This window comes from Neomonachus schauinslandi, chromosome 8, assembly GCF_002201575.2.
Source record: "Neomonachus schauinslandi chromosome 8, ASM220157v2, whole genome shotgun sequence".
NCBI classification, from domain to species: domain Eukaryota; kingdom Metazoa; phylum Chordata; class Mammalia; order Carnivora; family Phocidae; genus Neomonachus; species Neomonachus schauinslandi.
The window spans coordinates 94,684,914-94,707,835 of record NC_058410.1 but is presented as its reverse complement, the minus strand read 5'-3'; the positions used below and the strand labels follow the sequence as shown (position 1 = coordinate 94,707,835).

General features: G+C 36.7%; 2 protein-coding genes across 2 annotated transcripts in view; both read right to left on the bottom strand.

Moving 5' to 3' along the window:
- DST (dystonin) overlaps positions 1 to 22,922 on the bottom strand; it is a 476,155-nt gene that overhangs the window by 142,641 nt on the left and 310,592 nt on the right. Inside the window, 14 exon segments of the mRNA XM_044917613.1 lie at positions 10,517 to 10,615; positions 11,143 to 11,250; positions 12,073 to 12,156; positions 13,069 to 13,231; positions 14,369 to 14,562; positions 15,373 to 15,511; positions 16,042 to 16,220; positions 16,739 to 16,896; positions 17,765 to 17,948; positions 18,441 to 18,567; positions 18,788 to 18,942; positions 19,124 to 19,276; positions 19,896 to 20,021; positions 20,622 to 20,717. Coding sequence (XP_044773548.1) covers positions 10,517 to 10,615; positions 11,143 to 11,250; positions 12,073 to 12,156; positions 13,069 to 13,231; positions 14,369 to 14,562; positions 15,373 to 15,511; positions 16,042 to 16,220; positions 16,739 to 16,896; positions 17,765 to 17,948; positions 18,441 to 18,567; positions 18,788 to 18,942; positions 19,124 to 19,276; positions 19,896 to 20,021; positions 20,622 to 20,717 — 1,965 coding nt within the window.
- On the bottom strand, positions 74 to 6,962 carry LOC123325522 (plectin-like). The gene is made up of 2 exons (XM_044917614.1): positions 3,781 to 6,962; positions 74 to 2,910 (listed from the first exon to the last, which is right to left on the bottom strand). The coding sequence occupies exons 1-2, from the start codon at positions 6,430 to 6,432 to the stop codon at positions 1,015 to 1,017; spliced, it is 4,548 nt and encodes a 1,515-aa protein (XP_044773549.1). The 5' UTR covers positions 6,433 to 6,962; the 3' UTR covers positions 74 to 1,014.

Below are 22,922 nucleotides of genomic sequence, written 5' to 3'. Positions count from 1 at the left end.
AATGCTTGAGCTATTAAACCGACCTCTCCACAGAAAACAAGAATGTAGAAATATTTCTTTCATCACACACAGTTTACTGAGCATTTTATTCATTCACTTAACCATGTTTATCACATCATGCGGCAGATGTACTTCGAAAATGTTTATGGTAGCAAAGAAAGCTGTGACACTCTAACCTCCCAATTGGTCTATCAATATGACAAATAAAAAAACTCAATTTTATTCATGAAGCACTAGAAGATCTTTGAATTGCTGCCTTTGCATTAGCATTACAATCACAATGGTCTAGACAGAAAAGTATCAAAAATGGAAACCTGAAACTACAGTGAATGTGTACATGCAAATGAAAAATACACAGAATAAAGAAAAATCTCTCCCCCTCTTCCAACACACAATAATGCTACTTTTAATTACAGACTCTACCTGGAAATGGGAGGTTTTGGTAAACATTTATTATGTAAAGAAGGTTACAATATACAGAAAAGCTAGCAACTTTTTCACTTTTCAAGGAGATCTGAAACACTCTAGCTTCATGGATGTGGGAACAAATTTACATCTTTCTCTTTGATTCCATGATGTCTTCTGAAGTGCTCTTCCAGTGAATGTAATGAATCATTTTAAAATGGGAGCCCTAATGTCCGGCTGGATCTATTCAGTGATGAAGACTTCTGAAGAATGGAGGCTATGAACTTGCTGGAGTTCATCAAGCTTACTCCATATTCTAGGTAAAACACCTTTTCTTTTAGTGTAGGCAAGATCAAAACAAAACAAAACCACTAACCTAAAATCTAAAGGAAACCATTTTGAAGAACAGTAAATATTTTGTTACTTTCAACTTAAAAATTATTCTCTCTTCTGAACAATCGGCTATTTCCAGGCCTCAAGAAATAAACGGTGCTTTGAGTGTATGACATAATTGCTAGGCTGTATATTTAACTGATATCATCAAGCTCTGGACAGATCACATGAAGTGGAGAGCATCAGCCCCGTGCAAAGTTTTTTAAGCATGTCCTTTTACGAAGAATAGTAGAGGCTAGAAATTCCTGTCATCAAAGGTTCAGATACTTCTAAGAGTTTAAGTCCTGTGTGGAAATCAAAATCAGCTTTTTCTAAAGCTTCTTTGTACGTCAACTTTCTTTTCGTTTGAGGGCATATTATATTTCTGACATAGGACTTTTGATCTTTGAGTTTGGTAGCAATGAAAACATCTATGATACCGACTTGGAGAGCCTCTTCTATTGACAACCGGGAATGAACCTGTGGCTCGATCAACCCCCCCGTCAAGTACTGAAATTCCAAACATCTGATTCCCATTTCCTTACTTATGATATTTGCATTCACAGCCTCCACCACTGACATCACTTTGTTAGTGACAGGATGGCCAATCCCTGTGATTACTAACTCACACTGTCGCAGCTGCTGGGCAAACCCCTCATCCACAAGGCCTCTGTGCAAAGCTTCTGCCACCCGGTACTTTTTGCCAGTGATAGGATCAATTATCCCCCCCGTACTGACTTGGGCTTCAAGGCATCTGAGGGCAGTGACCCGGTCAACCAAATTTCTGCGGGAGGCCTTTAGGACAGAGATCCTTTCCCCACTGGCGGTCAGCCAGTAGCCCGCAACAGGACTGTGCAATTCCTTCTCGGGAACCAGCCGGCTTAGCAGGGAATCAGCAAGCTCTGTAAGTGTGATGACCCCTTCCTGATACTTTCTGACCCAGGCTTTGTCAAGTGTTCCCCGCTCTATAGCTTCATTAATACTGAACTGTAACCCTGTTTTAGTATCAGTCAGCATATGAGAAGGATGCCCATAGGATTCAAAAAACGTGGCTTCCTTCCACTGATACTGTTGCCCTGAAAGCTCAAGATAGGTACTTTTTTCAATTAGGTTTCTCTGGAAAGCCTCATATGCAGTCAGTTCTGCTCCTGTTTTAATATCTACTACAGAAATCCTATGCGTTTTCCCTACATTGAGATTGGAAATGTTCCTCTCCCCAAATGGAAACAGAAAGCACTGGCAATCTACATCAAATACACACATTTGCAGTAATTCTGAGTAATAGAGAGCTTGCTTGTTGTTGGGATTAGGAAAAACTCTTGTGTTGCTGGATGGCTCATGTAAAAATTGCAGGATGGCGTTATTTAACAAGCCTTGTTGCAGAGCAACTTCTGGAGGAATGCGGATGCCCTTCACAGGGTCAATGACTCCCCCACTGGCAATCTGGGCCTCCAATATGTGTTTACCTCTTTGTCTGTCAAGCATTCTGTTTTCCATAGCTTGGAACACTGACAATGTCTTAGAAGAATATGAATATCCCAGGGCTGCCTTCTCTGCCTCAAGGAGCCTAATTTTAAATTCGGGGTCAATAACTCCATTCAGGATTGCATCTTCAACAGAGTATGTCTGACCCGAATTGGGATCGATTATAAAACCTGTTGCAGCCTGAGCTTCTAAAAATGCTAAAGCCATCATTTTATCTATTATGATTTGCTTGGCTGCTGAGGCAAATGAAATCTTTTCTTTTGTGGATTCTAGATAAAGCCCCGCGATTGAGGTGGCTTTTGTCAAAAACTTGCTAAGAGTTTTCTGAACTTCGTCAACAGTCTTGAGACCAAGTCGCAGCTGCTCAACTGTTTTCATGTCCAGAAGCTTAGCTTCAACCAACTGCCTGGCAGTCACAGAGTGCCGGAGCCCCTGGAATTTAAATTCATCATCCCTAACTGAACAGGCGTGATCACCATCCAAGTTCTGGATGGTCTCTGGTTCTGAGCCTTTCTTAAAATCTCTCCTGAGTCCACCAGATGGTCTGCACCCTTCAAGCATCCATTCTTCAGCACTAGGGCCTGGGTTCTTTTCTTGTTTTAATGCGGTGACTTCTGTGTGCATATCATACTGCTTGCTCTTAGCTATCTGCAACAGGAATTTATGAGACGTTAAAAGTCATCTAAAGAACATTACGTCACTTTACCCATCCTTAATCCAAATATAATTCCTACAATAACGAAAGTAAAGAGAGGAAAATTTTCAAACTAAAGGGGCAAGTAATATTATTTTGAGAGTCTGAAGTTTACTTTAGATGACGATTAAGGTATTAAAATGCTATGTTTAGGGGCACTTGGGTGGCTCAGTAGGTAAAGCATGTGACTCTTAATCTCGGGGTTGTAAATTCAAGCCCCACGTTGGGTACAGAGATTACTTAAAAATAAAATCTTTTTAAAAAGGTACATTTAAAAAAGACTTGAGATGAAATTTGTCCAAAAAAACTTTAGAAATTAAAGTGAACTGCCCTTGGTTTTTCTAGCTTTTAAAAAACACATTCTTGGGGCGCCTGGGTGGCTCAGTCAGTTAAGCGTCTGCCTTCGGCTCAGGTCATGATCCCAGGGTCCTGGGATCGAGCCCCGCATCGGGCTCCCCGCTCTGCGGGAGGCCTGCTTCTCCCTCTCCCACTCCCCCTACTTGTGTTCCCTCTCTCGCGCTGTCTCTGTCAAATAAATAAATAAAATCTTTAAAAATAAATAAATAAATAAATAACACATTCTTCAGAATATAATACCATAAATATAACCATTACATCTATGTATTTAATCTCAGGCATTTAAAAATTAAAGAAGGATAATTTGTAGTAAAGATTCAAGCCAATCTATATCATAATTTTCTGCCAGAACTACAAAGAGCCAATCTCATTCAACACTGTTAAAAAACTTAGTCTAGCAGAGAAAGGAAACAAGAGAGGAAACTTGGCATGAGATAGTTGATAAGGTCTCAGAATCCAGAGTATACCTCCAAGGGGGCCAAAAGCTTTGCCAGGTCCATTTCACACTTGTCATCTTGGTACCTAACTGGTGGCCTGGAACTGTACAGAGCTTGATCTCTTATCTTCTCGATTTCGGATAGTTTTGTAATAGGGTTTGTCTCATCAAAAGTTATCTGTAATTCGGTGCTTGTCTGAGAAAAATACTCAGAGTAACACTGCTGGCTTTTCTCTTTCTCAAGTGGACCCCCTGACGGCCAGAACTGGACTTCCTTTGGTATTTGTTCAACAACCCGATGCTGCCATTTTTCTTCCGATTGCTGTGGGTCTTGATTCCATCTCAGCAGAGGAGACCTGGTCCCTGGGTGAAGCTGCCCTGCGTTCCTAGAGGACAGGTCTGCAGAGTGTTGGCACTCATTTACTGCCATCTCAAAATCTGGTTTGAAGGGACAGTCTTTGGCTGGGTTCCTTTTTTGGATTTCACACTGGAGCAAAACTAACTGATGTTCGTGTTCCTTTATCTGTTGATCCATCTTTTGCTTCAGGCTTTCGACTTCACGTTTCTGGGCTACCAGCTCATCTTCAAGTTTCCGACATTTCTGGTAATGATTTGTTTCCACATTCTGTCCTTGTTGCATTTGCTCGCGATACTGCTGAAGCTGTCTTTCAAGTTCTCTGATATTTGTCTCACAGAGCTTAGCGTTCTCCTGAGCTCTGCAGTTTTCTTGCTGAAGAGACACGAAGTCAAGCTTGATGCCTGAAATATCGTTTTCAGTGATAACTTTGGAGTCCATTAACTTTTCCATCTTTTTCCGAAACTCCTCTGCCGAGTGTTTGAACTTGTCCGATTCCTCCTGAAACAGAACCATCTTCCTGTGGGTCATCTGCTCCTCTATGGTCTTTAATTGCAGTTCGTCTTGCACTTTTTTCAACCTGTTATTTAACTCTTGCACCTGAGCTTGCTGTAACTGTACCTTCTGCTCCCCGAGTCGCTTTTCCTCTTTGGAGGCGTTTAGCTCCGCACTCAGACTTCGAACTTCCTTCTCAGTGTTCTGGATGATAATGTTCTGCTGGTCACACTTTTGCTTAAACTCACTGACTAAATTTTGACTTTTGGCCAGGTCTTCCTCTAGGCATTTAATTTTTCTATGGAAATCCTGTTCTGTTTTCGTCTGCTTATGCAAGTGTTCGTTGGTGTTCCGTAGCTGATCTTTAAAACCATCTGCCTGAATTTTCAGGGCTTCGCATCTTTGCTGGATAGCTTGTTTCTCCAAAACCACGTTCGCTGATTCTGTCTGAATTCTCTGCATCATTAACTTGGTTTCATTATTCTGCCTTGTAAGCTCATCTACCTTTTGTTTTAGCATTTCTGCACACTCATTACTTTTCTTTAATTCTTCATTAAGCTTCTGGATTTTATCATTATTTTCTTTTTCAGCTTTAATATTTTGAAGCAACTGTGCATGGCTTTTCTCGAATTGTTCTTTGAGATGATCTGACTTTCTCTGGCAGAATCGTATTCTTTCATTAGAGGATTCCTTCTCAGCCTGGAAAGCATTAACTTGTGAATTTAGATGCTGAATATTCCTCTCAGCTATAGCATGGGTCCTAGTGATCCTGTCTACTTCTCTTTGTAGTTTCCCTTTTTCTTGTTGAAGAGATTCTAATTCTACTTCATAATTGTGCTTTATTTTCCTAAGGTCATTAGCTTCTTGCATGACTTCCTCAGCTCTGTCTGTGGTTTGGTTCAACTGCCTACCCAGTTCTCTGAGCTGCTGGGAATACCTTTCCTCTACCTGATCCTTCCTTTCCAACTCTAACTTAAGGCACGTCAGTGTATTATTGGTTTCATCCAGTTTTTCTTTTAGCAAACGAGCCTTTTCCTCAGATGAAGTTTTTTCAAGCTGAAGGGCATTAAGTTCATACTTCAGTTCTCTCATGTCTTTTTCAGCCTTTCTATTGGCAACTGTTAGCTCATCAACCTGCTGCTTGAGTTCTTCTGTCTTCTGTTTGTCCTGCTCTTTCTGAAGACCTGCGACTCCTCTGTATGACGTAGCCTGTGGCAACTTATTTTCTCTACATGAATACTGAATTTCCGTTATTCTTCTTCTTGCTTCCAGTTCAATCTTCTGCTTTTCTTTTAACTGCTCCTCTGCTATCTGTTTTTGAAACGTTAGGTCTTTTTCCATCTGCTTTATCAGCTTCAAGAGTTCCTCCTCGTTGTCTCTCTTTCTTTTTAATTCCTCCATTAACTTATTTTTTTGTTGCTCCAAGTCATTGAGAGTGGAATCTTTTATTTTAAGATGATCTTCCAGGGTTCTTCTTGTAAAGGTGTTCTCCTCTAACTGGTTCTGGAAGTTCAGGAGGTTTTCTTCCACTGCCGCTCTTTTGGCCTCGGCCTCCGATGTGAGCTTTCTCACCCGCTCCAGCTCCCGTTCTGCAGCCTCCTTCTCCCTCACAATGGTCTCCAGCTCCCTGCGGTACTGCTTGGCTTCACTCTCGGCCCTGATTTTCTGCAGAGCAATGTCTTCTACATTCCTCTGCTGCTTTCTCAATTCATTTTCTGCAGCCTCCTTGACCCTTGGAAGTTCCTCCTCTACTCGGGACTTTTGTTTCTTTAGTTCAGCCACCATTTTCTCCAATTCACTTATTTTTCCCGTAAGTTTGCTATTCTCAATCATTGTTGCCTTCTGACGCCGAAGCAGATCTGAATATGCCCCATGTTCAGAAGTCTCCTTACACCTTTTAATCTACAAGAGACGTTCACAAGTGTCAAACCTGTTCTGTTCAAATTTATCTTAAAAAACTTGAAGCGATGCTCATAAAAGTGCTTATAAAAACAAGCGAAACCAAATGCAGAACAAGCACGATCACCACCACCATCACCGTCACCAGCACCACTACCTTCTTCAGAGAGGAATCTTCAGAAAGTCAGCAATGGGAGAAGACAAAAAAAAACCCCTTCATGTCAAGTTTGCTAAACCGAACAATCTTTTTTTTTTGTCTCTCAGGAATCATTTTGTTTTAAAAATTAGCTAGCTCAAGAGTTGACAGCAAGAAAGGAGGGACCTCACAAAACATACAGCAGGACCCCAACCTTTTACAGATGAGGAAATTGAGGTGCAGAGAGGTCAAATAGTTTTGAAAACTAAATGACAAAGTGGGAAATAAAACTCACAGCGGCGCCCTTTCTGCTTTCACACACAACTCAGTCTTACAAACTAAGAACATATAGGAACCAAATGACACTTAAAACTTCAGTTTTTAATACCTGGCCCAATGGAAATTTAAAATATTTCTCTCTCTTTCTCTAAGATAAATAAATAAATCTTTAAAAAGGAGGGGGGCACCTCAGTGGCACAGCTGGTTAAGCATCCGACACTTGGTTTCAGCTCAGGTCATGATCTCAGGGTGGTAGGATGGAGCCCTGCTTTGGGCTTGGCTCTCAGCAGGGAGTCGGCTTGAGATTCTCCCTCTCCCTCTGCCCCTCCCACTCATGCATGCTCTCTCTCTCTCTCTAAAATAAATAAATCTTTAAAATATATATATATAAATGAAATGATATTTACATCTCCCTGTTTAATGGTTAAAGAAACAAAATGCAGAATTTTGGTACCACTTTAAAGAGTCAAATCAAGAAATAATACTTCACATGCGGAAGGAGGAAAATTATATAAAAACGTGTAATTTCTATTCCTTATTTGTTTGTACTTGCCATATTATGACAATTATAATAATCAGAGTTGCTAATGCAAAGGCAGCTACAGTCCCTGGGGGCTTTAGAAAAGATGTGCTTCATATACTCACAGATTTTGTTGTTGTTGTTGTTAATGACATGCCTTATATGAATCCACATTGACAAGTACCTTTAGATACTCCATAAATATAAAGATATTTGTTAAATATAAATGTTTTTAAAAATATACTTAGGGAGTCAACTCCAATGTACAGTATAAAATATAAGAAAAATTTTTTTCAACTGATAGAAGAATCAATCTCAGCTGGGAGGAGTACACTCTGCATGATCAGGGCTAGCATAGAATGCCAATTTAATTTGTTTTATTAATACCGTAAGATTATTAGTTTCATCTCACCAACTCAAAATCATCAAAATTAGAACCATTTAAACAGGAGTAGAGAAATTATTCTAGATAGCAGTTTTTTTTTTTTCATTGAGAGGGCTTGGTGAATTTCAAGAATTTATTTTACATTATAGACTACATATCTTACTTTGCTTCTTCTAATTTTTTGATCCCCAATAATTTCAACAAGAATTTCAGTTGTTTCCTTTGCTAACCTAAATATGGTTTTCCATAATAAGAATTCATATAAAAACAAATCTCATCACAACCTGCAATAATTAGTGCTCTATTTTATTTTGTTATCAGGGTGAACTGATGACACTGAAGCATTTTATCTGCTTAAATATTAAATTTTCGGTATTTTTTGAGATAATTTCTAACTAGGTCTTTCTCAATTGCTTATCAAAACTCCTTTAAAACTTAGCTGTCCCTAAGAGGTTTTGAGCCCTCTTTTTTCTCTGTCATGTTCTGAGGTTAGAAAAATGAAAATTCTCTCAGAAAAAAAAATTTTTGTTATTGAACCCTCAGTACCTTAATAACAGTCATTTTAGTGATTGTTAAAAATCTCACACTGTCTAGATAACTGAATTTTTTAGCAAATACTACACAAATTACTAGAAGTAATTTAATCCTATTGCTGATGTGCTTTCCCTTAAATCTCAAACTTACTCACATAAAAATAACTTCCCAAGTTTTCTCTAAATGTTCCCCAAGGAAACATCCTGTCCTTTAATCTTATCAATTAATATTTGATGTACTTTTCTCTCAACACAGACTAGAAAATCTCTTTATCCATCTAACAGTCATTACAGATACTCTACTAACATTTCTCTAATTCAGTTTCCTCTTCTGAAATTAACTTGTAACCCTCTTTGATTTTATGTTTATTATAAAAAATTCTGCTCTTAGACCAAGATTTCCAATGTAAGTCTTTGTAGACTCAATTTCAGAAATACCACTCTCGAGTCTGAAAACTGAGCTATGTATCTTTTTATGAGACATTCCATTAGTATGATCTTTTAGTGGTGAATTTTTAATCAGCAATGTTTTTTATCTATTTTAAGTTACAGTCTCTGCATGGTCTTCCATAAACTATATTGTTTTGACTTTCAATTCAATATGAATCTTTTACATTTCAAAGGATGACAAGCATAATTTGTATATATATCAGGCTTTTTGAAAAATCTCTTCTAGGGGCGCCTGGGTGGCTCAGTCAGTTAAGCCTTCGGCTCAGGTCATGATCCTGGGGTCCTGGGATCGAGCCCCACGTCCGGCTCCCTGCTCAGTGGGGAGCCTGCTTCTCCCTCTCCCTCTGCCTGCCGCTCTGCCTACTTGTGCTCTCTATCTCTCTGTCAAATAAATAAATAAAAATCTTTAATTAAAAAAAAAGAAAGAAAAATCTCTTCTATCAACTTCTAGTATTATACCTCATCAGATAAACTGAGGGAAGCAGCTCATATATGTGCAATCGGATATATACTATAAGAAAGGGAAAGGACTTACATTTAACTAAATATAAAATTTAAAATGTATACTAAACATACAATTTAAAAGATCTACATATCATTTTAAGTGGAACCATATCTCTCAAAAACAAAATGAAAAATATTATAGATGTTCTTTTACAGGTGAAAGATGTATACCAATTATTTGAATGGTCACAGATACTCTGGTTCTCCTTTCTAAGCACAAAGGACTCTAGTTATAAAGACTTGCAATTAGCTTCGTTAGTGATTTAGGAGCAGAAAACTGTTAAGTCTGAACAGACTAAAATAGTTGACTCAAGTAGAAATAAGAAAGTAACATCTATTAGACATCCACTACTGTTTTGGTTCTCTCATTATGTGAAGTTACACTAAGTATAATCATCTTCAGAAGTTCAACAACAGTCTAATTTAAAATAGCTAATGCCTCACGATTTACTTATTTTAGCATTCTGTCTACTATTTTTGTCTGTTCTGAGGTTAGGAATAGAAAGTATATCAAGATAATAAAGCATGGTATAATCTCTTCAAAATTAGATACAAGAGACTTTTATGACAATATATTTTCATAAATAACTCTTTACTCTATTTCTGAATATACTTTTTAAATGTAGAATCAAAGCACAGAAATCCTCCAAATTACAATGGTACTTAAATAGTCTTTTACCATACACCATACCTTTTGGAGAACAATAAAAATAAAACAAAAAACTCCACAATTCTTAAAAAGTATTATCATTTTGTACAAAAACCTTCTTCTAAATTAACGGCTTTTATGTTTTAAATCCTTGAAAATGTAAATTACTTTAAAATGTATAAAACCAACGTATTTAAGTAGTATATCTGTAGACATCTTAATAGTAGTAACTATACTACTCAAAGAAGTATATTTCTCAAATATGAGAAAACTGAAAAAAAAAAAAATCCTGCCAAACTGCCAACATTTCATAATTTAAATAGAGCCGTTTCAGACATTAACTCTAATAATGTTAGCATCTTAGAGTGAAAATAAACAATGTTTTCCTGTTGGAGAGAATCAAAAACAAACTGAAAAATCCTAGGCCTCTAATCTTTTTCACTGTAATTGTCTAATTAAATAATAACTTATCAACCATGTAAATTTTTGTCATGAAAACTTTTTTGTTTTCCCAAACATATTGTAGTTCCTTTTAAGTTAGCTGTTCATAGTTGAACATTACCTCCTCTTCTTCCAGCCTCTTTAATGAATCACCAGCAAATTTAATATATTGTGTCATGAGGGTGACCAGAGCAGTGTATCGGGTCCTTAGGTCCATGAACTGTGAGTAATGAAATAAACAATAAAAACATAATCTCCAGTGGCTCTAAAATGAGTTTAATGAACATTGATTAATAATCATAACATTAGCTAGCCTTTGTGACAGTAAAATACACAATTGCCCAGTAATGGTAGGTAGGTAGGAATGGGCTTATTACTGCTGTGCAAACCATACTCAATAACAATTCTCTAAATTTAATTACAAAGTACATTTGTTATTCTCTGCAGTTAATAATTAATCTTGAATAAAGCTTTTCCAAGGATTTTTTTACAACCCTTAATAAACTGCACTGTTTAGGTAAGGGTTTCTTTTTTGGGACAAGGAAGAAAGTTCTGGAAATGGACAGTAGTCGGGTTTGCACAACACTGTGAAGTTACTGAGTGCCACTGAATTGCAACTTAAAAATGGTTAAAATGGTGCGTTTTCTATTATGTGTATTATACCACAATACAAATATATAAATATAATATTTTAAGTATTGTTTTTCTCTTTTATATCCCCTCCCCTCTCTCTTGTACTTTTACTACCTCTTGAATAATGAGATCTGCTGAGCTCTGCATTCTTCGGCGTTTCACTGGAGATTTCTGCTGTGAATCTACCATGGCCCGGTAGGTCATTGTTTGTAATTCATAGTCCTGTATAATGGAGTCAGTAAGATTAAATTAATTAAAGCAAAGCATTAATGCTTCATTCTATAGTGACTTGATGCATAGAAATTGAACCTGATTTCACTAAGTAACTTTTAAAAATTACTGCAAAACCACATTCTTAGGAATCTATCTAATTCTGGGATGTTTCCAAGGTGGTAATAAAAATCAGAAACATTTAGGGTGGTCAGAAAAGTTTCCTAAGTCTCTTTAGAAGCTCACGGAAACACTTAGTCATAATACGCTAGTTTACATTCAGCCTCCCTTTCCCCTGGCTAGGCAATGGAACTGTAGATCTGGATGGCTAAGGCCCAGGCATTGGCAACAACTTCAAACATGCGAAATGTCTCCTAAGAAAGTCAAGTTCTTCCAGGGAATATGCTAGCGATGTTAAAGAAGAGAGAGAGAGATACACAAGCATGCACAAAGTGATAAGAAACCGATTTCGGAGTCTACGGCCATACCACCCTGAAGGCGCCTGATCTCGCCTGATCTCAGAAGCTAAGCAGGGTCGGGCCTGGTTAGTACTTGGATGGGAGACCAATTTCAGAGCCACGCATCTATTCTGATGTGTGTGCGTGTGTGGCTGCACACGTGTGTGATGAAGAGAGGCTGAATGAAGCAGAGGCTGCAATGGGACTCACATGTCACAAACAATTACTAGGTAAGTGTCCCAGGGCTCCCATGAAGATTCTCTGTTTTCGCTATTTAACAGAGTGAAGTGACTTGCAGAGACTTCTTTTTTTTAAGTATATTGTTGAATCGCATACCTGAATATTAAATTTGATGCAAGGAACTGAATCTTCTTACCTTCACTGTAGTTGAGTACTGTTCTGCATATTTCTGACACTCATCCATTTTGCTTTGTTTCATTTCTATTTCGGACACCAGCATCTACAAATACATAGAGTTTAGAAGAAAAAGAACAAGGAATTCTATGCTATTTAGCCACTTAAGATGTTCAGGAACTAAGAAATAGCCACGCCCTTTAATAGTAAAGCTCCTTAGCCCTTTGCACTTAATATGTAATAAGGTAAATGACAAACTTCTAGATTAAGCCACATAAGTAACCCACCCTCGTGGGCCTTCCAACGCAGAAATTACTAAACTCCGCAGGAATTACCCAAAAAGTAGATTTGAAGGCCTTGATCCCCACCTACTCCTGATCAAAGCAAAACCAGATGCTACTGTGTCCCCTCAAGATGGAATAAAAATCTCAAAGAACTCAATTTTCTGTCAAATGTGGCTGTTTAATTTTCTACCACTAGCCATTTTTATTTATTTGGGATCCCGTGAAACTATTGTGGCCAGCAAAGTACTAAAGAGATTTCCATACTTATGATTAAATGACCATTAGAAATTTGAACACTGTCCCAACATGCTCTTTTCTTATCCCTTATACTTTCAAAACTGACTTCCAAGAAATCAAAGTACATGACGTATGTTGGTTTGGATAATAGAATTTTAATATTTATGATTTACTCCTTACCTTCTTCCAAATAGTTGCTGACTTTTTCTTTTAACAAGGTAAAGGAAGAGAAGGGTAATGACTGACCACATGCAGACAAAACCTTAGTATAAGAAACTGTTTCCACAGGGGCGCCTGGGTGGCTCAGTCTTTAAGTATCTGCCTTCGGCTCAGGTCATGATCTCAGGGTCCTGGGATCAAGCCCCGCATCGGGCTCCCTGCTCCACGGGAAGCCTGCTTCTCCCTCTCCCACTCCCCCTGCTTGTGTTCCCTCTCTCGCTGTCTCTCCCTCTGTCAAATAAATAAAATCTTTTTAAAAAAAGGAACTTTCTACATACCTTCTGCTGATTCAACTGTGTAGCTAGAGTTTTACTATTTTCAGGCTGATTTTCCTGAATCTTTCTCTGGGTCGTTTCAACTTGCTGAATCCAATCATCTAAAGGGTGATAAGTATCTCTGTAGTACTTCAGTGATTTGCCAATGCCTTCTAAGTCCCGTAACCTAAGAAAATAAAAACAAGAGAGTCATAGTTTCTAACAGTATCCATCAAGAGGGCGGAAGCTATAGAGAGGAGAGACGAAATAACCCTACTGAAATGCACTCGGTGTAACAGGGGTATGTGGAAAGGATTCTAGGCTAAGGCACCCTGAGGCCTATCTCCAAGGGCACTCCATACTGGCTGAGGTTGAATATAAATATTCTGCTCCTGGACTTGTGCAACTTAGTGATACTGCTTATTCTAGCTTCAGGCCTAACTGACTAACAATAAAAATCAGGAAAATTGGAAACTTAACCATAATTATGATCAATCAGCATGTCTTAAATACCCAAAGCTTGCATCAAATGGCAGTGCACTTTTGAAATAATGACAAAGTAGTTCAACAGAGGGTCCAATGTGGACTCAGAGAGTACTTCCTGGAACTGTGATTAAATAAAAATACCTCAGTTTCTGTGATTTTAAAGCCACTACATTAAACCTATATAACACATATTTTAGAGAGATTTAATAACATATATTTGAACATAATTTTACTTTTCAAGAATAGCACTATGTTATAAAAGCATTTTATTTGCATTAATATAAACATTAAAATGAATGAGAAAGGACACTATTCTATCTCCTTTAAGATGAGCCCTAAAAACATCCCATTTCCTTTTACTTTTCTATTTCGATCAGTGGGTGAATGATTTCAACTTTCTTGTATCCTCAATTAAAATGAACATCAGGTCATTTCAGTTGCTTCACACTTCTTAGGTCTAGCACAGATTGCTCCATATAGCCCTCTCAAACACTGCTCTTACTAAATCTTGGTTAGCTGAATATTGTAAGTTGGTCATAATTTCCTTTAGAAAAGGCAAGTAGATTTACTATACAAATGCCAGACCACATCAACAGTTTTAACAACACAGAGTTGAAAATATTTATTTTGAAGTTAACGGTCATGTCCACCATATCAGAAAGAAATATAATTAGGTCAAGCTCTTGCAATTAACACAATTAACTATATATGGAAGGTAACTATACGAAATTAACTGTATTATGGAAGTTTTTAAAAAACCTATTAACTTTAGATTTTACCTAGAATACAAGGATAAAGATTAAACCTGTGCCGAAACTGAACAAAAAAGGATACTAACCTGTTATCAATCTGAACATGAATATTTTGCCACCTTTCAACTAATTGATCTGCTTTTTCTTTGTGCCAGTCAAAATCAAGGTCCCGTTCTTTATATGTTTTAAACATTTCATCACTGATGGCTTTAGCTTTTTGCAACTCATCCTCTAATGCATGGAATACCTCTCTCTTTTCATCTACTTCAGATCTCCATTGCTAAAATACATTAATTGGTGAAAGTTATAAAAATGTGTCAACCACTCACTATGTAAACACATCATTTATTTACCTCATTTTACAAATTATTTAGAAATGACTGATATAAAATCAGATAAAGGAAAGACTATCTTCCATATACAAAAATGATATATTAGGCTGAGCCATATGAAATTGTCAATATTAGACTGCATTTTGATCTAAAAAAAACAGTTTTATAAAGTTCAGCCTAATAGAATTTGCATATCAATAAAACAAAATATATTCCACAAGCAAGTTTGCTACCTCTGTAAGTCTTTTTCATTGCCTGTTTCTTAAACACCTACTGATCTCATTGTTTAAAAATGAATACATGCATTAAAAATCAATGAGATAATTTTTCACAACTACTTTGCAATAATTTCATACTCAATGCTTTACGCGTGGAAATATCAATAGAGATGAATACAACTACCAGTCTTTTTCCTTTCCTGAATTAACTCCTGTACTTACCTCCTTGATATCTTAAAATAACTACCTCTTTCAGCAAGAGAATCCATTAAAAATAATTTAATTTTTAGCTTCAACTCCTTTTGCTGACATGAATTGATTATAAAAAGCTATTACCACAAAGAGATGCAAATTTCAAATGAGACGAACTCTCCTGAAACTAGAAATGACTTATTTACACTAAGCTATGGTTACGTAGAGATATGAAATGAATATAAATGTATTCAAATTAAGTTATTTACTAGTTGATGTTTGAATCTAGGTGCTAGAAAAATACTTTTAGAGTATGATCTTAGCATATAGCCATAGGAAGGTACATACCTTTAAAGTACTTATTAGATTCTCAATATTATTCTTGTCAGCTATAACTGCTTCTTCTTCACACAGTTTAGTTTCATAGAGTTTTACAAGGGCTTCTGCTGCCTGAGTGTTTTTTAACACCAAATTAACAGTTTTCAGTCTAAAAAAGAGAATACAACAATAGCCTCCTATTAGTAAATGTTTATCTTCCAATAACACAGTCCTGAAGCACCATTACAATGCATGATAGAGCATGTTCTTCGTCTTGGAACATGGACAGATTTACTATGAGATTAACATCCAGCTAACTCTTCTTAATGGAGGGTGTGTGCTCCAATCCACTGCCTGCCCCGCAGATGGTATTCTGCAAGAGATTCCAGGGTAAGTTGGTCTTCTTTCAACCCTTATTTAGACCAATCCTCCAGGCTACAACAGCTGAGGGACTAAAACCCACAGGCAAAATGTGGGAAGATCATACATATGCCCTAATCTCTGATGCCCATTTCCTTTCAACATGAAGTATAATAATTCCATGGAAATAATTAATATAATTGTTATTAAGACAAAAAAAGGAAATATTTACATTCATAAAAATGAATGTTTTAAACAAACAGCATATATATATTTATATATACACATAAATATGACAGCTGTATGAAGCAAATTTATACTATGACAGAGGTTACATACTTCTCTATGTAAGTAGAAGACATAGAATAGACTTGGTTCATGTTCTGAATGACCACACCGAGCTCAGATCGTAAGGTGGGAACTGATGCAGAGGTTCCTGCTTGACTGAAAAATTCTTCACATTTATTTGTGATTGTTCCCAAATCCTCTTTAAGTCGCTCCAGTTCTTTCTTTAGTTTCTATAAAATAGAGAATAAACATAGGTATTAGGCTATCACTCTAGATGGGGCATCTTTCTTAAAACAGTTTAAAAACACACTATCTACATTATAATCACTGACTTAAAAAGCTATATATTCTTTACTTTTTCTTTATCAAGGAAACTAAGCCACGGCATTCAAGTTTTATAATCAGTAATTCCTTTACTGCCCATTTCCTCGGGCACAAACATCTAACTTAGTGTTTCTGCATTCAGCAGGTGATCAACAAACATGTAATGGCTTTCACTATGAGAAACTCCAAGAGTCTCCATCATAGTGGGTGAAAGGGTGCACATTTCTGCATTTACCTGAGTCAGAGGTAGAACTGAATTATAGAATTCTAGTTCATGATAAGCAATAAATACATAATCAGAACTCACAAAGTGCCCAGTGGGCAAAGCTGAGCACATGGGAAGTGACTGGATTTAACTATGAAGGTCACTGAGACAGTAATTTACCTTCAGTTAATTCTGTCCCAACACTTTTACAAATCTCACCTCCTGCTCCGTGATTCTGAACACACTTTCATGCAAATCATCTCTTTCCAGTGGAGTGCGAATCTGTCTAATCAACCGATCTTCACAACTCTCTAACCGAAGTCTAATGTTTCGAACTTCAGAGATGTAGAGATTATACACGGATTCCTCTTGCTCTTCTGTGAAAGTAAATATAATGTTTAGAAAACACTTTGTTTTCTGTCTTCTGGATGCTGCTGGTCAAACTAAGGACAATCTCACCCTAAGGACATGAACCTTAAAATAGTCGACCTTACAATTTATGAACGATTAATAAAATTTCCCTAGTGCTATTCTAAGTGCCAAATTCTGATTTATGATGTCCAAGGAAAGTAATATATTATGTGGTTTTATGTTCACAAAAATGTGAATTACATGGCTACAGATTAATCTTTAAAATAAAAAAAAAATCCTTAAAAAGGAGAGGTAGGTAAAGCATTTGTTAATGTTTAAAATTTTTTTAAATAGATTACTAATGATATTTTTTGTCTCTAAGTAATATCAAAAGTGTCCAGAAGAAACTTTATATTTAACAAAAGTTAACTAGACAAAATCTTCTCCTTTAACCTCTGTATAAAATCCAGGTTTGGTCATGGGAAATCTCTGTACCTTTCTCTCAATTTTGCTATGAATCTAAAACTGCTCTAAAAAAATCAAGTATTAAAAAAAAAAATCCAGGTTTGGTACATGGAAAAATAACTGAATCTTTTCAAAAACTAAAAGATCATTCTGAACATTACATCACAAAACAGTGAAAATGCTGAAAAGTAGATGTGTTAAGAATTCAATGCTTACTTGGATGGCATCTTTTTATTAACTGATCATTTAGAAATAAATGAATCCCTCCTTGCAGCTTCCTACCTCACAAATGCTTTTAATGTTCTAGCACCTGTGTTCACCTATCATAGGCTGAGTGACGTAACATACAGAAGACTGATTCCCACTGAGCAGAAAAGAGCCTAGACTAAACACCTATGGGGAAAAAAATACAAGGATTCCATGCTTTACCTCTTTCTGCTGATTTAAGAAGTTCTTGATAATACTGCTTACATACATTAACCTCCTTCTCCAGTTGTGTTATATCTGAGCCCGAAAATATTTGGGATTCCTGGCTATCTTCCAGGAAATCTTCAAAACGAGATTGTAGGTTACTCAGAACTTGCTGATGTTCACCAGGTAACATTGTCTTTATCTAAAGAAGACCAATGATCCATGTAAGCAAGTGATTTAGTACTAACAGCTAAATGTAAATGGGACAGATCTTAAGTTAGGGTCTTCTGGTGTATGTCAGTTCATATTAATAGTCATAAATAGAAGAACCATTTGAAATTGTTATTTTTTATTAACAATTACAAGTTTCAACAGATAAGGAAAAACAGGCTATAAAACATCAAAAAATGAAATCAAACTATATCCATCCCTGTAAGTCCAAACACTATATCCTGTCTCCCTACCAACATGTAATAAGCACTGAATGAAATACGTGATCTCCAGATTTCCCCCATTCTTGGAAAGTGCCTTGTATGTAGCAGGTCTATTTATTATTATATTTATTAAATGGATGAATATTAGCATGGATCTTCTGGACTCCATCCCATTCTGGAACAAATACAAACTTCACCCCTCATGACAGTGTGCCCCACATTTTTGGACAGATTAGGCTGATGTGTAGATTCATACTTACTGAAGCCACACTGCTAGCTCGAATTCTGTCAATTTCATTGATGAGATAATGCCAGGACACGACACTCTTCATGTTTATGTGAGACTCATGCCAAAGAGTCAGGACATTCTGATACTGTTGCTCAATTCTGAAATACATGAAAAAAGCAAACAAACCGAACACTTGATTAAGCCTTTTTACTCCCTCTGAAAACATGCTATAATTTTTCTTCCTGTTTGTAAACTATCCCATGTTTACTAGTTCTAGATCCTTCTGATCCTATGGGCCTTGACAAAGTACGGATTGTTTCTTTAACCTTCAGAGAGCCTCCAAACTCAGCTCTGTGTGTTCAGCGAATGCATACAAACCTGTTTGCAAAGTCTACCGCTTCTTTGTTTGGTGGAGGAACTGTGAAGCACACAGATGGGACCATAGCCTCATTCCCAGTAGGGCTAATGACCTTCCATTTAGCACGATGAGAGTTGTTGGCCAAAACACATTCATCATCTTTGTAAATGGTTATCTGGTTTTAAACGAAGAAAAGAATAACCAAATGAGATCACTGTTGACTAATCCTTTACCATACCCAATCTTGGGATTTTGTTTTATTTTTTTGAGGTACAAAACTTTACCACTGGTCCACAATATGACCTCATTTTTAAAAGATAAGAATAATGCCAGAAACTGGTCTATTTTTAGAATACCTCAATTTGTCTGTAGTCACAGATAGCTTTGATCGGAATAGAAGTTTTGAGTGGACAGTCAGGATTTCTTGGCTTCAGCTGAATTATTGTTTTTGCTCTCCCCATCAGGCTTGCTACTGTGCTTTTATACTGCAAAAGTTCTTCTTTCTCTTCCTAAGAAATAAATAAGACAGATTTCAAAAAGTAAAAGACTTGTGCTCTCTCTTCTTTTAGGGCTTTACACAAATAAAATTTCATCACAAAAGTCTCCCCTGACCACCTAGTCTAAACATTCAATCCCCCTCCACCACCTCTTGCATCTCTCCTCCCTTGTTTTGTTTGTTTTCCTCTTTAGCATTTACCACTATACTACATATTTTACTTATTTATCATGTTTATTTTCTGTTCCCCCCATTAGCGTGTAAGCACCAGGAGGGTAAGGATTCTTGTCTGTTTTCCTCAATGCTCTATCTCCAGTACTTAAAAGAATGTCTAGGATATAAAAAGTGCTTACAGTTATTTGTGAAGTGAGTGACTAAACACACACACACACACACACACACACATATCACTCTCAAAATACTTACTTAAAATATTGAGGCAATCACATAAAAAACACTTTTGTTGTACTTGTTACCAAAAAATACTAAAACTGAATGCTTGATCGAATGAGATGGATATATCAAGAATACCAATAAAATATAAAGTTCTGTACAAATAAAACTATGATGAACTACTAATCTAATCCTGATTACACATGGCTGATGAAATGCACAGGTTTCTGTACTAGTACCATTGACTCCTGAACAAGGTCTTCTAGCTTGTGAATGCTGCTTGATCGATCACAGCTGTACTTCCGCTGAATGGCATCCTTTAGATTCCTTAAGTAATCAGTAGCTTCTTTGGCATCATTGAAAAACTATAAAAAGATGAAAACTGGCAGTTAGAGTATATCAAATGCCAGTAAAGCAGAGAGTTGTCAAGTCGGAGTACCAGAGCCCTGGGGATCCCTTGTAAGTGAGAAGAGAATAAAATCACAAGACCATTTAATAGTCACATCACTCCTTTACCCAAACAACTCTTGAATTTGGATGATTATCAGTAAACACTAAGTGCCTAAAGTTTGTATTTATATTGTGTTTTGGCCCTATAATATTTTGGCCGAAGTTCTGTTTTACTTGAGGGTCTGAATAATTTTTAAATAGGAGAGAAATTACAAGAATTTTTTAAAACTTCTGAAAAATAAAAAAAAGAGCTCTCTGTAATGAAACGTTTCTTTATAAAAGACATTTACAAAATCAAGATTTTTCTGACATTTTTAAAGGTTTCTAAAGGATTTCCTCCTGAATAGATTGCTTCAATCGATCCTAGAGGGCCTATGTCCCATATATCCTATGAAGAAAATATTTCAGTTTATTTCCCCCGCACTTTACATACATGTCCTTACTAAACATGACGATGCCTTCTGTAAGTAGGCAAACTCACAATACCAGCACCTGACGCGATTCCATTCACGCACCTCGAAATAGGCGGTGTTTTCCTTTATGTGCTGCTCCACACACTCGCACAGCTGTAGGACCCAGCTCCACTGCGTCTGCATCGCCGCTCGGTAGGCCTTCAAGATTAAACACAGCCACTCTAACCAGCTGAAGAGTGATGATGTACATACACAGCAAAGCTTTTAAAGGCTTAAAAACTCTGCTGTCAAAACAGACGATGTAACAGAGTAAGACGTGAAAATTAGGGTAGTGAAATGCCCCTCTGATGTAAGAGTCCTTACTGGCACAAAGCCAGTCCTAAAAATTTAAATATAAATTACAAATAAAAATAAAAATGTAAAAATACAGACCGAAATAAATGGTTCTGTAGTTTCCTCTTCATTTTTGTTTCTAAAACTAGAAACAAAACTAGAAATTCTTGGGGGGGAGGGGGATGACTTACATGTTTGTTTTTGCCAGGGGAAGGTTTGGGGAGAGAAGAGAAGAGAGAGTGCAATCCCTTATCACTGTAATTCTGGAACTGTTATTATCATAATACTAAGAATTTTTGTTTAAAATATTTTTACTTGAATTTTTAATACAAAGTAAATCTCTCATGAGAGCAAAAACGTAACACAAAGAACATCTACTTTCTAAAGAAAACATAAAAACACGCTTTTATATTTAAGATGCAATTCACTGACTTCCAGAAGAGGGCGATCTAGATGCTTTAATGACTATCACAAGTAAGCCTGTCATTCTTCCCCTTTCGGAAAAACTCACTGCTGCAGAGCTCCTGCTCAGGCAGGCTTTCTGAATGGAATTTACAATGCAGCACTGGAAATCTGGCAACATATCATGGTCTTATTAACTGTGCCCTCAAATTAAGCTACTTCCAGCAAATTGGCTATAAAAGACATATCATTGTGCGTTGTTAGATTATTAGTTTCTTTTTTCATATAACATATGAAATAGTGTTGATAATTAACTAAATATTATCCACGTACCCACAAGACACTGGATAGGCCAATGGAATCGTAAAGATGACTCACGCTTAATTTTACCCCTCAAGAAACTTTTAGTTAATTAGATTAACATCTCTACATAAAAGAAATCAGGTTCACATTCACATTACCCAGTCCCATTAAAATTCTTAGCCTGTTAGAGAATCATATTCCCTAACAGTTTTCATCTCCACCTTGAAGAATACTCTATTTTTAGTTTATCATCATACAAGAGTATCCAGACCCTTCAGTATTCTAATTTGCTTTCCCTACTGTTCCCCCTATTCTTCTGTGTCTTTAACTTCCTATATGGCATTTCAATAGGCATGCAAGATTCCATTTTTATATGAAGAAGGTCAAATACAACACTCCCAAAACCCTATTGAGGTCTAGAATTTTACTCATCTTTTGTACTGTGCCAATTTCTTTTTCTTTTTTTTTTTTTTTTTGTACTGTGACAGTTTCAGTGAACAAAGACTATCAGATGCCTCTCCTCAACTGTGAGAGTCTGAAGCATGTCACATTTTAAGCACAGCTCCCTTTGTTCCCTCTGGCAATCTACCATGTTTCTCCATGTTTGATGCTCCTCTCGCTCCTATATAAGCCCCTTTATGTTTAGAAAGTCACTAACTCTAACCAGTATATAATAGGACTAAAGAGTAAACAGACTACCACTACCGCATGGGAAACCTGATAAATCCACACCAATTCTCCACTTCTGGATTCGAAATGTATGCACTATGCCATGAGGCTTGGCCAGGTTGTTGTTTCAGTACACCTCGCAAAACCAGCCATAAATAAAATTATTAAGTAATAATAAGAAATACTTCCTGGGAATATATGTACCAAGAACTGTACTAAGTAAGAGTATGTTATTCATCCTATTCTTAACACAGCTCTATGGGTTAGAAGGATCGCCCCCATTTTGGACAGGTGAGGGAGGCAAGTAGGTTACATCACTTGCACAATATCACAGTCAGGAAAAAATGAGTAAATTAAAATTTGTGAAGTCAAGATCCTTCATATTTACTGTAATACATCTCTTCAGCCATGGTAGTTGACAAAGGTACCTCTATTGGAAGTGATGGCTGGGTGACACACTTAGAGAAAGCAAGAGAGTTAAAGGTAAGAATCACAATGATTTGTCAGAAACATTACTTTTGAGCCATGCTGTAATAAAAGTTTGTTTGTATTTTTCAATTTATCAGCAATAAAAGAATCTGAAGAGTAATCATCACCTGTCAATATTCAACCATGACAGTTACACTTTCTTTTTTGTTGTTGTTGTTGTTTTTAAAGATTTTATTTATTTATTTGATAGAGATAGAGAGAGGGAGA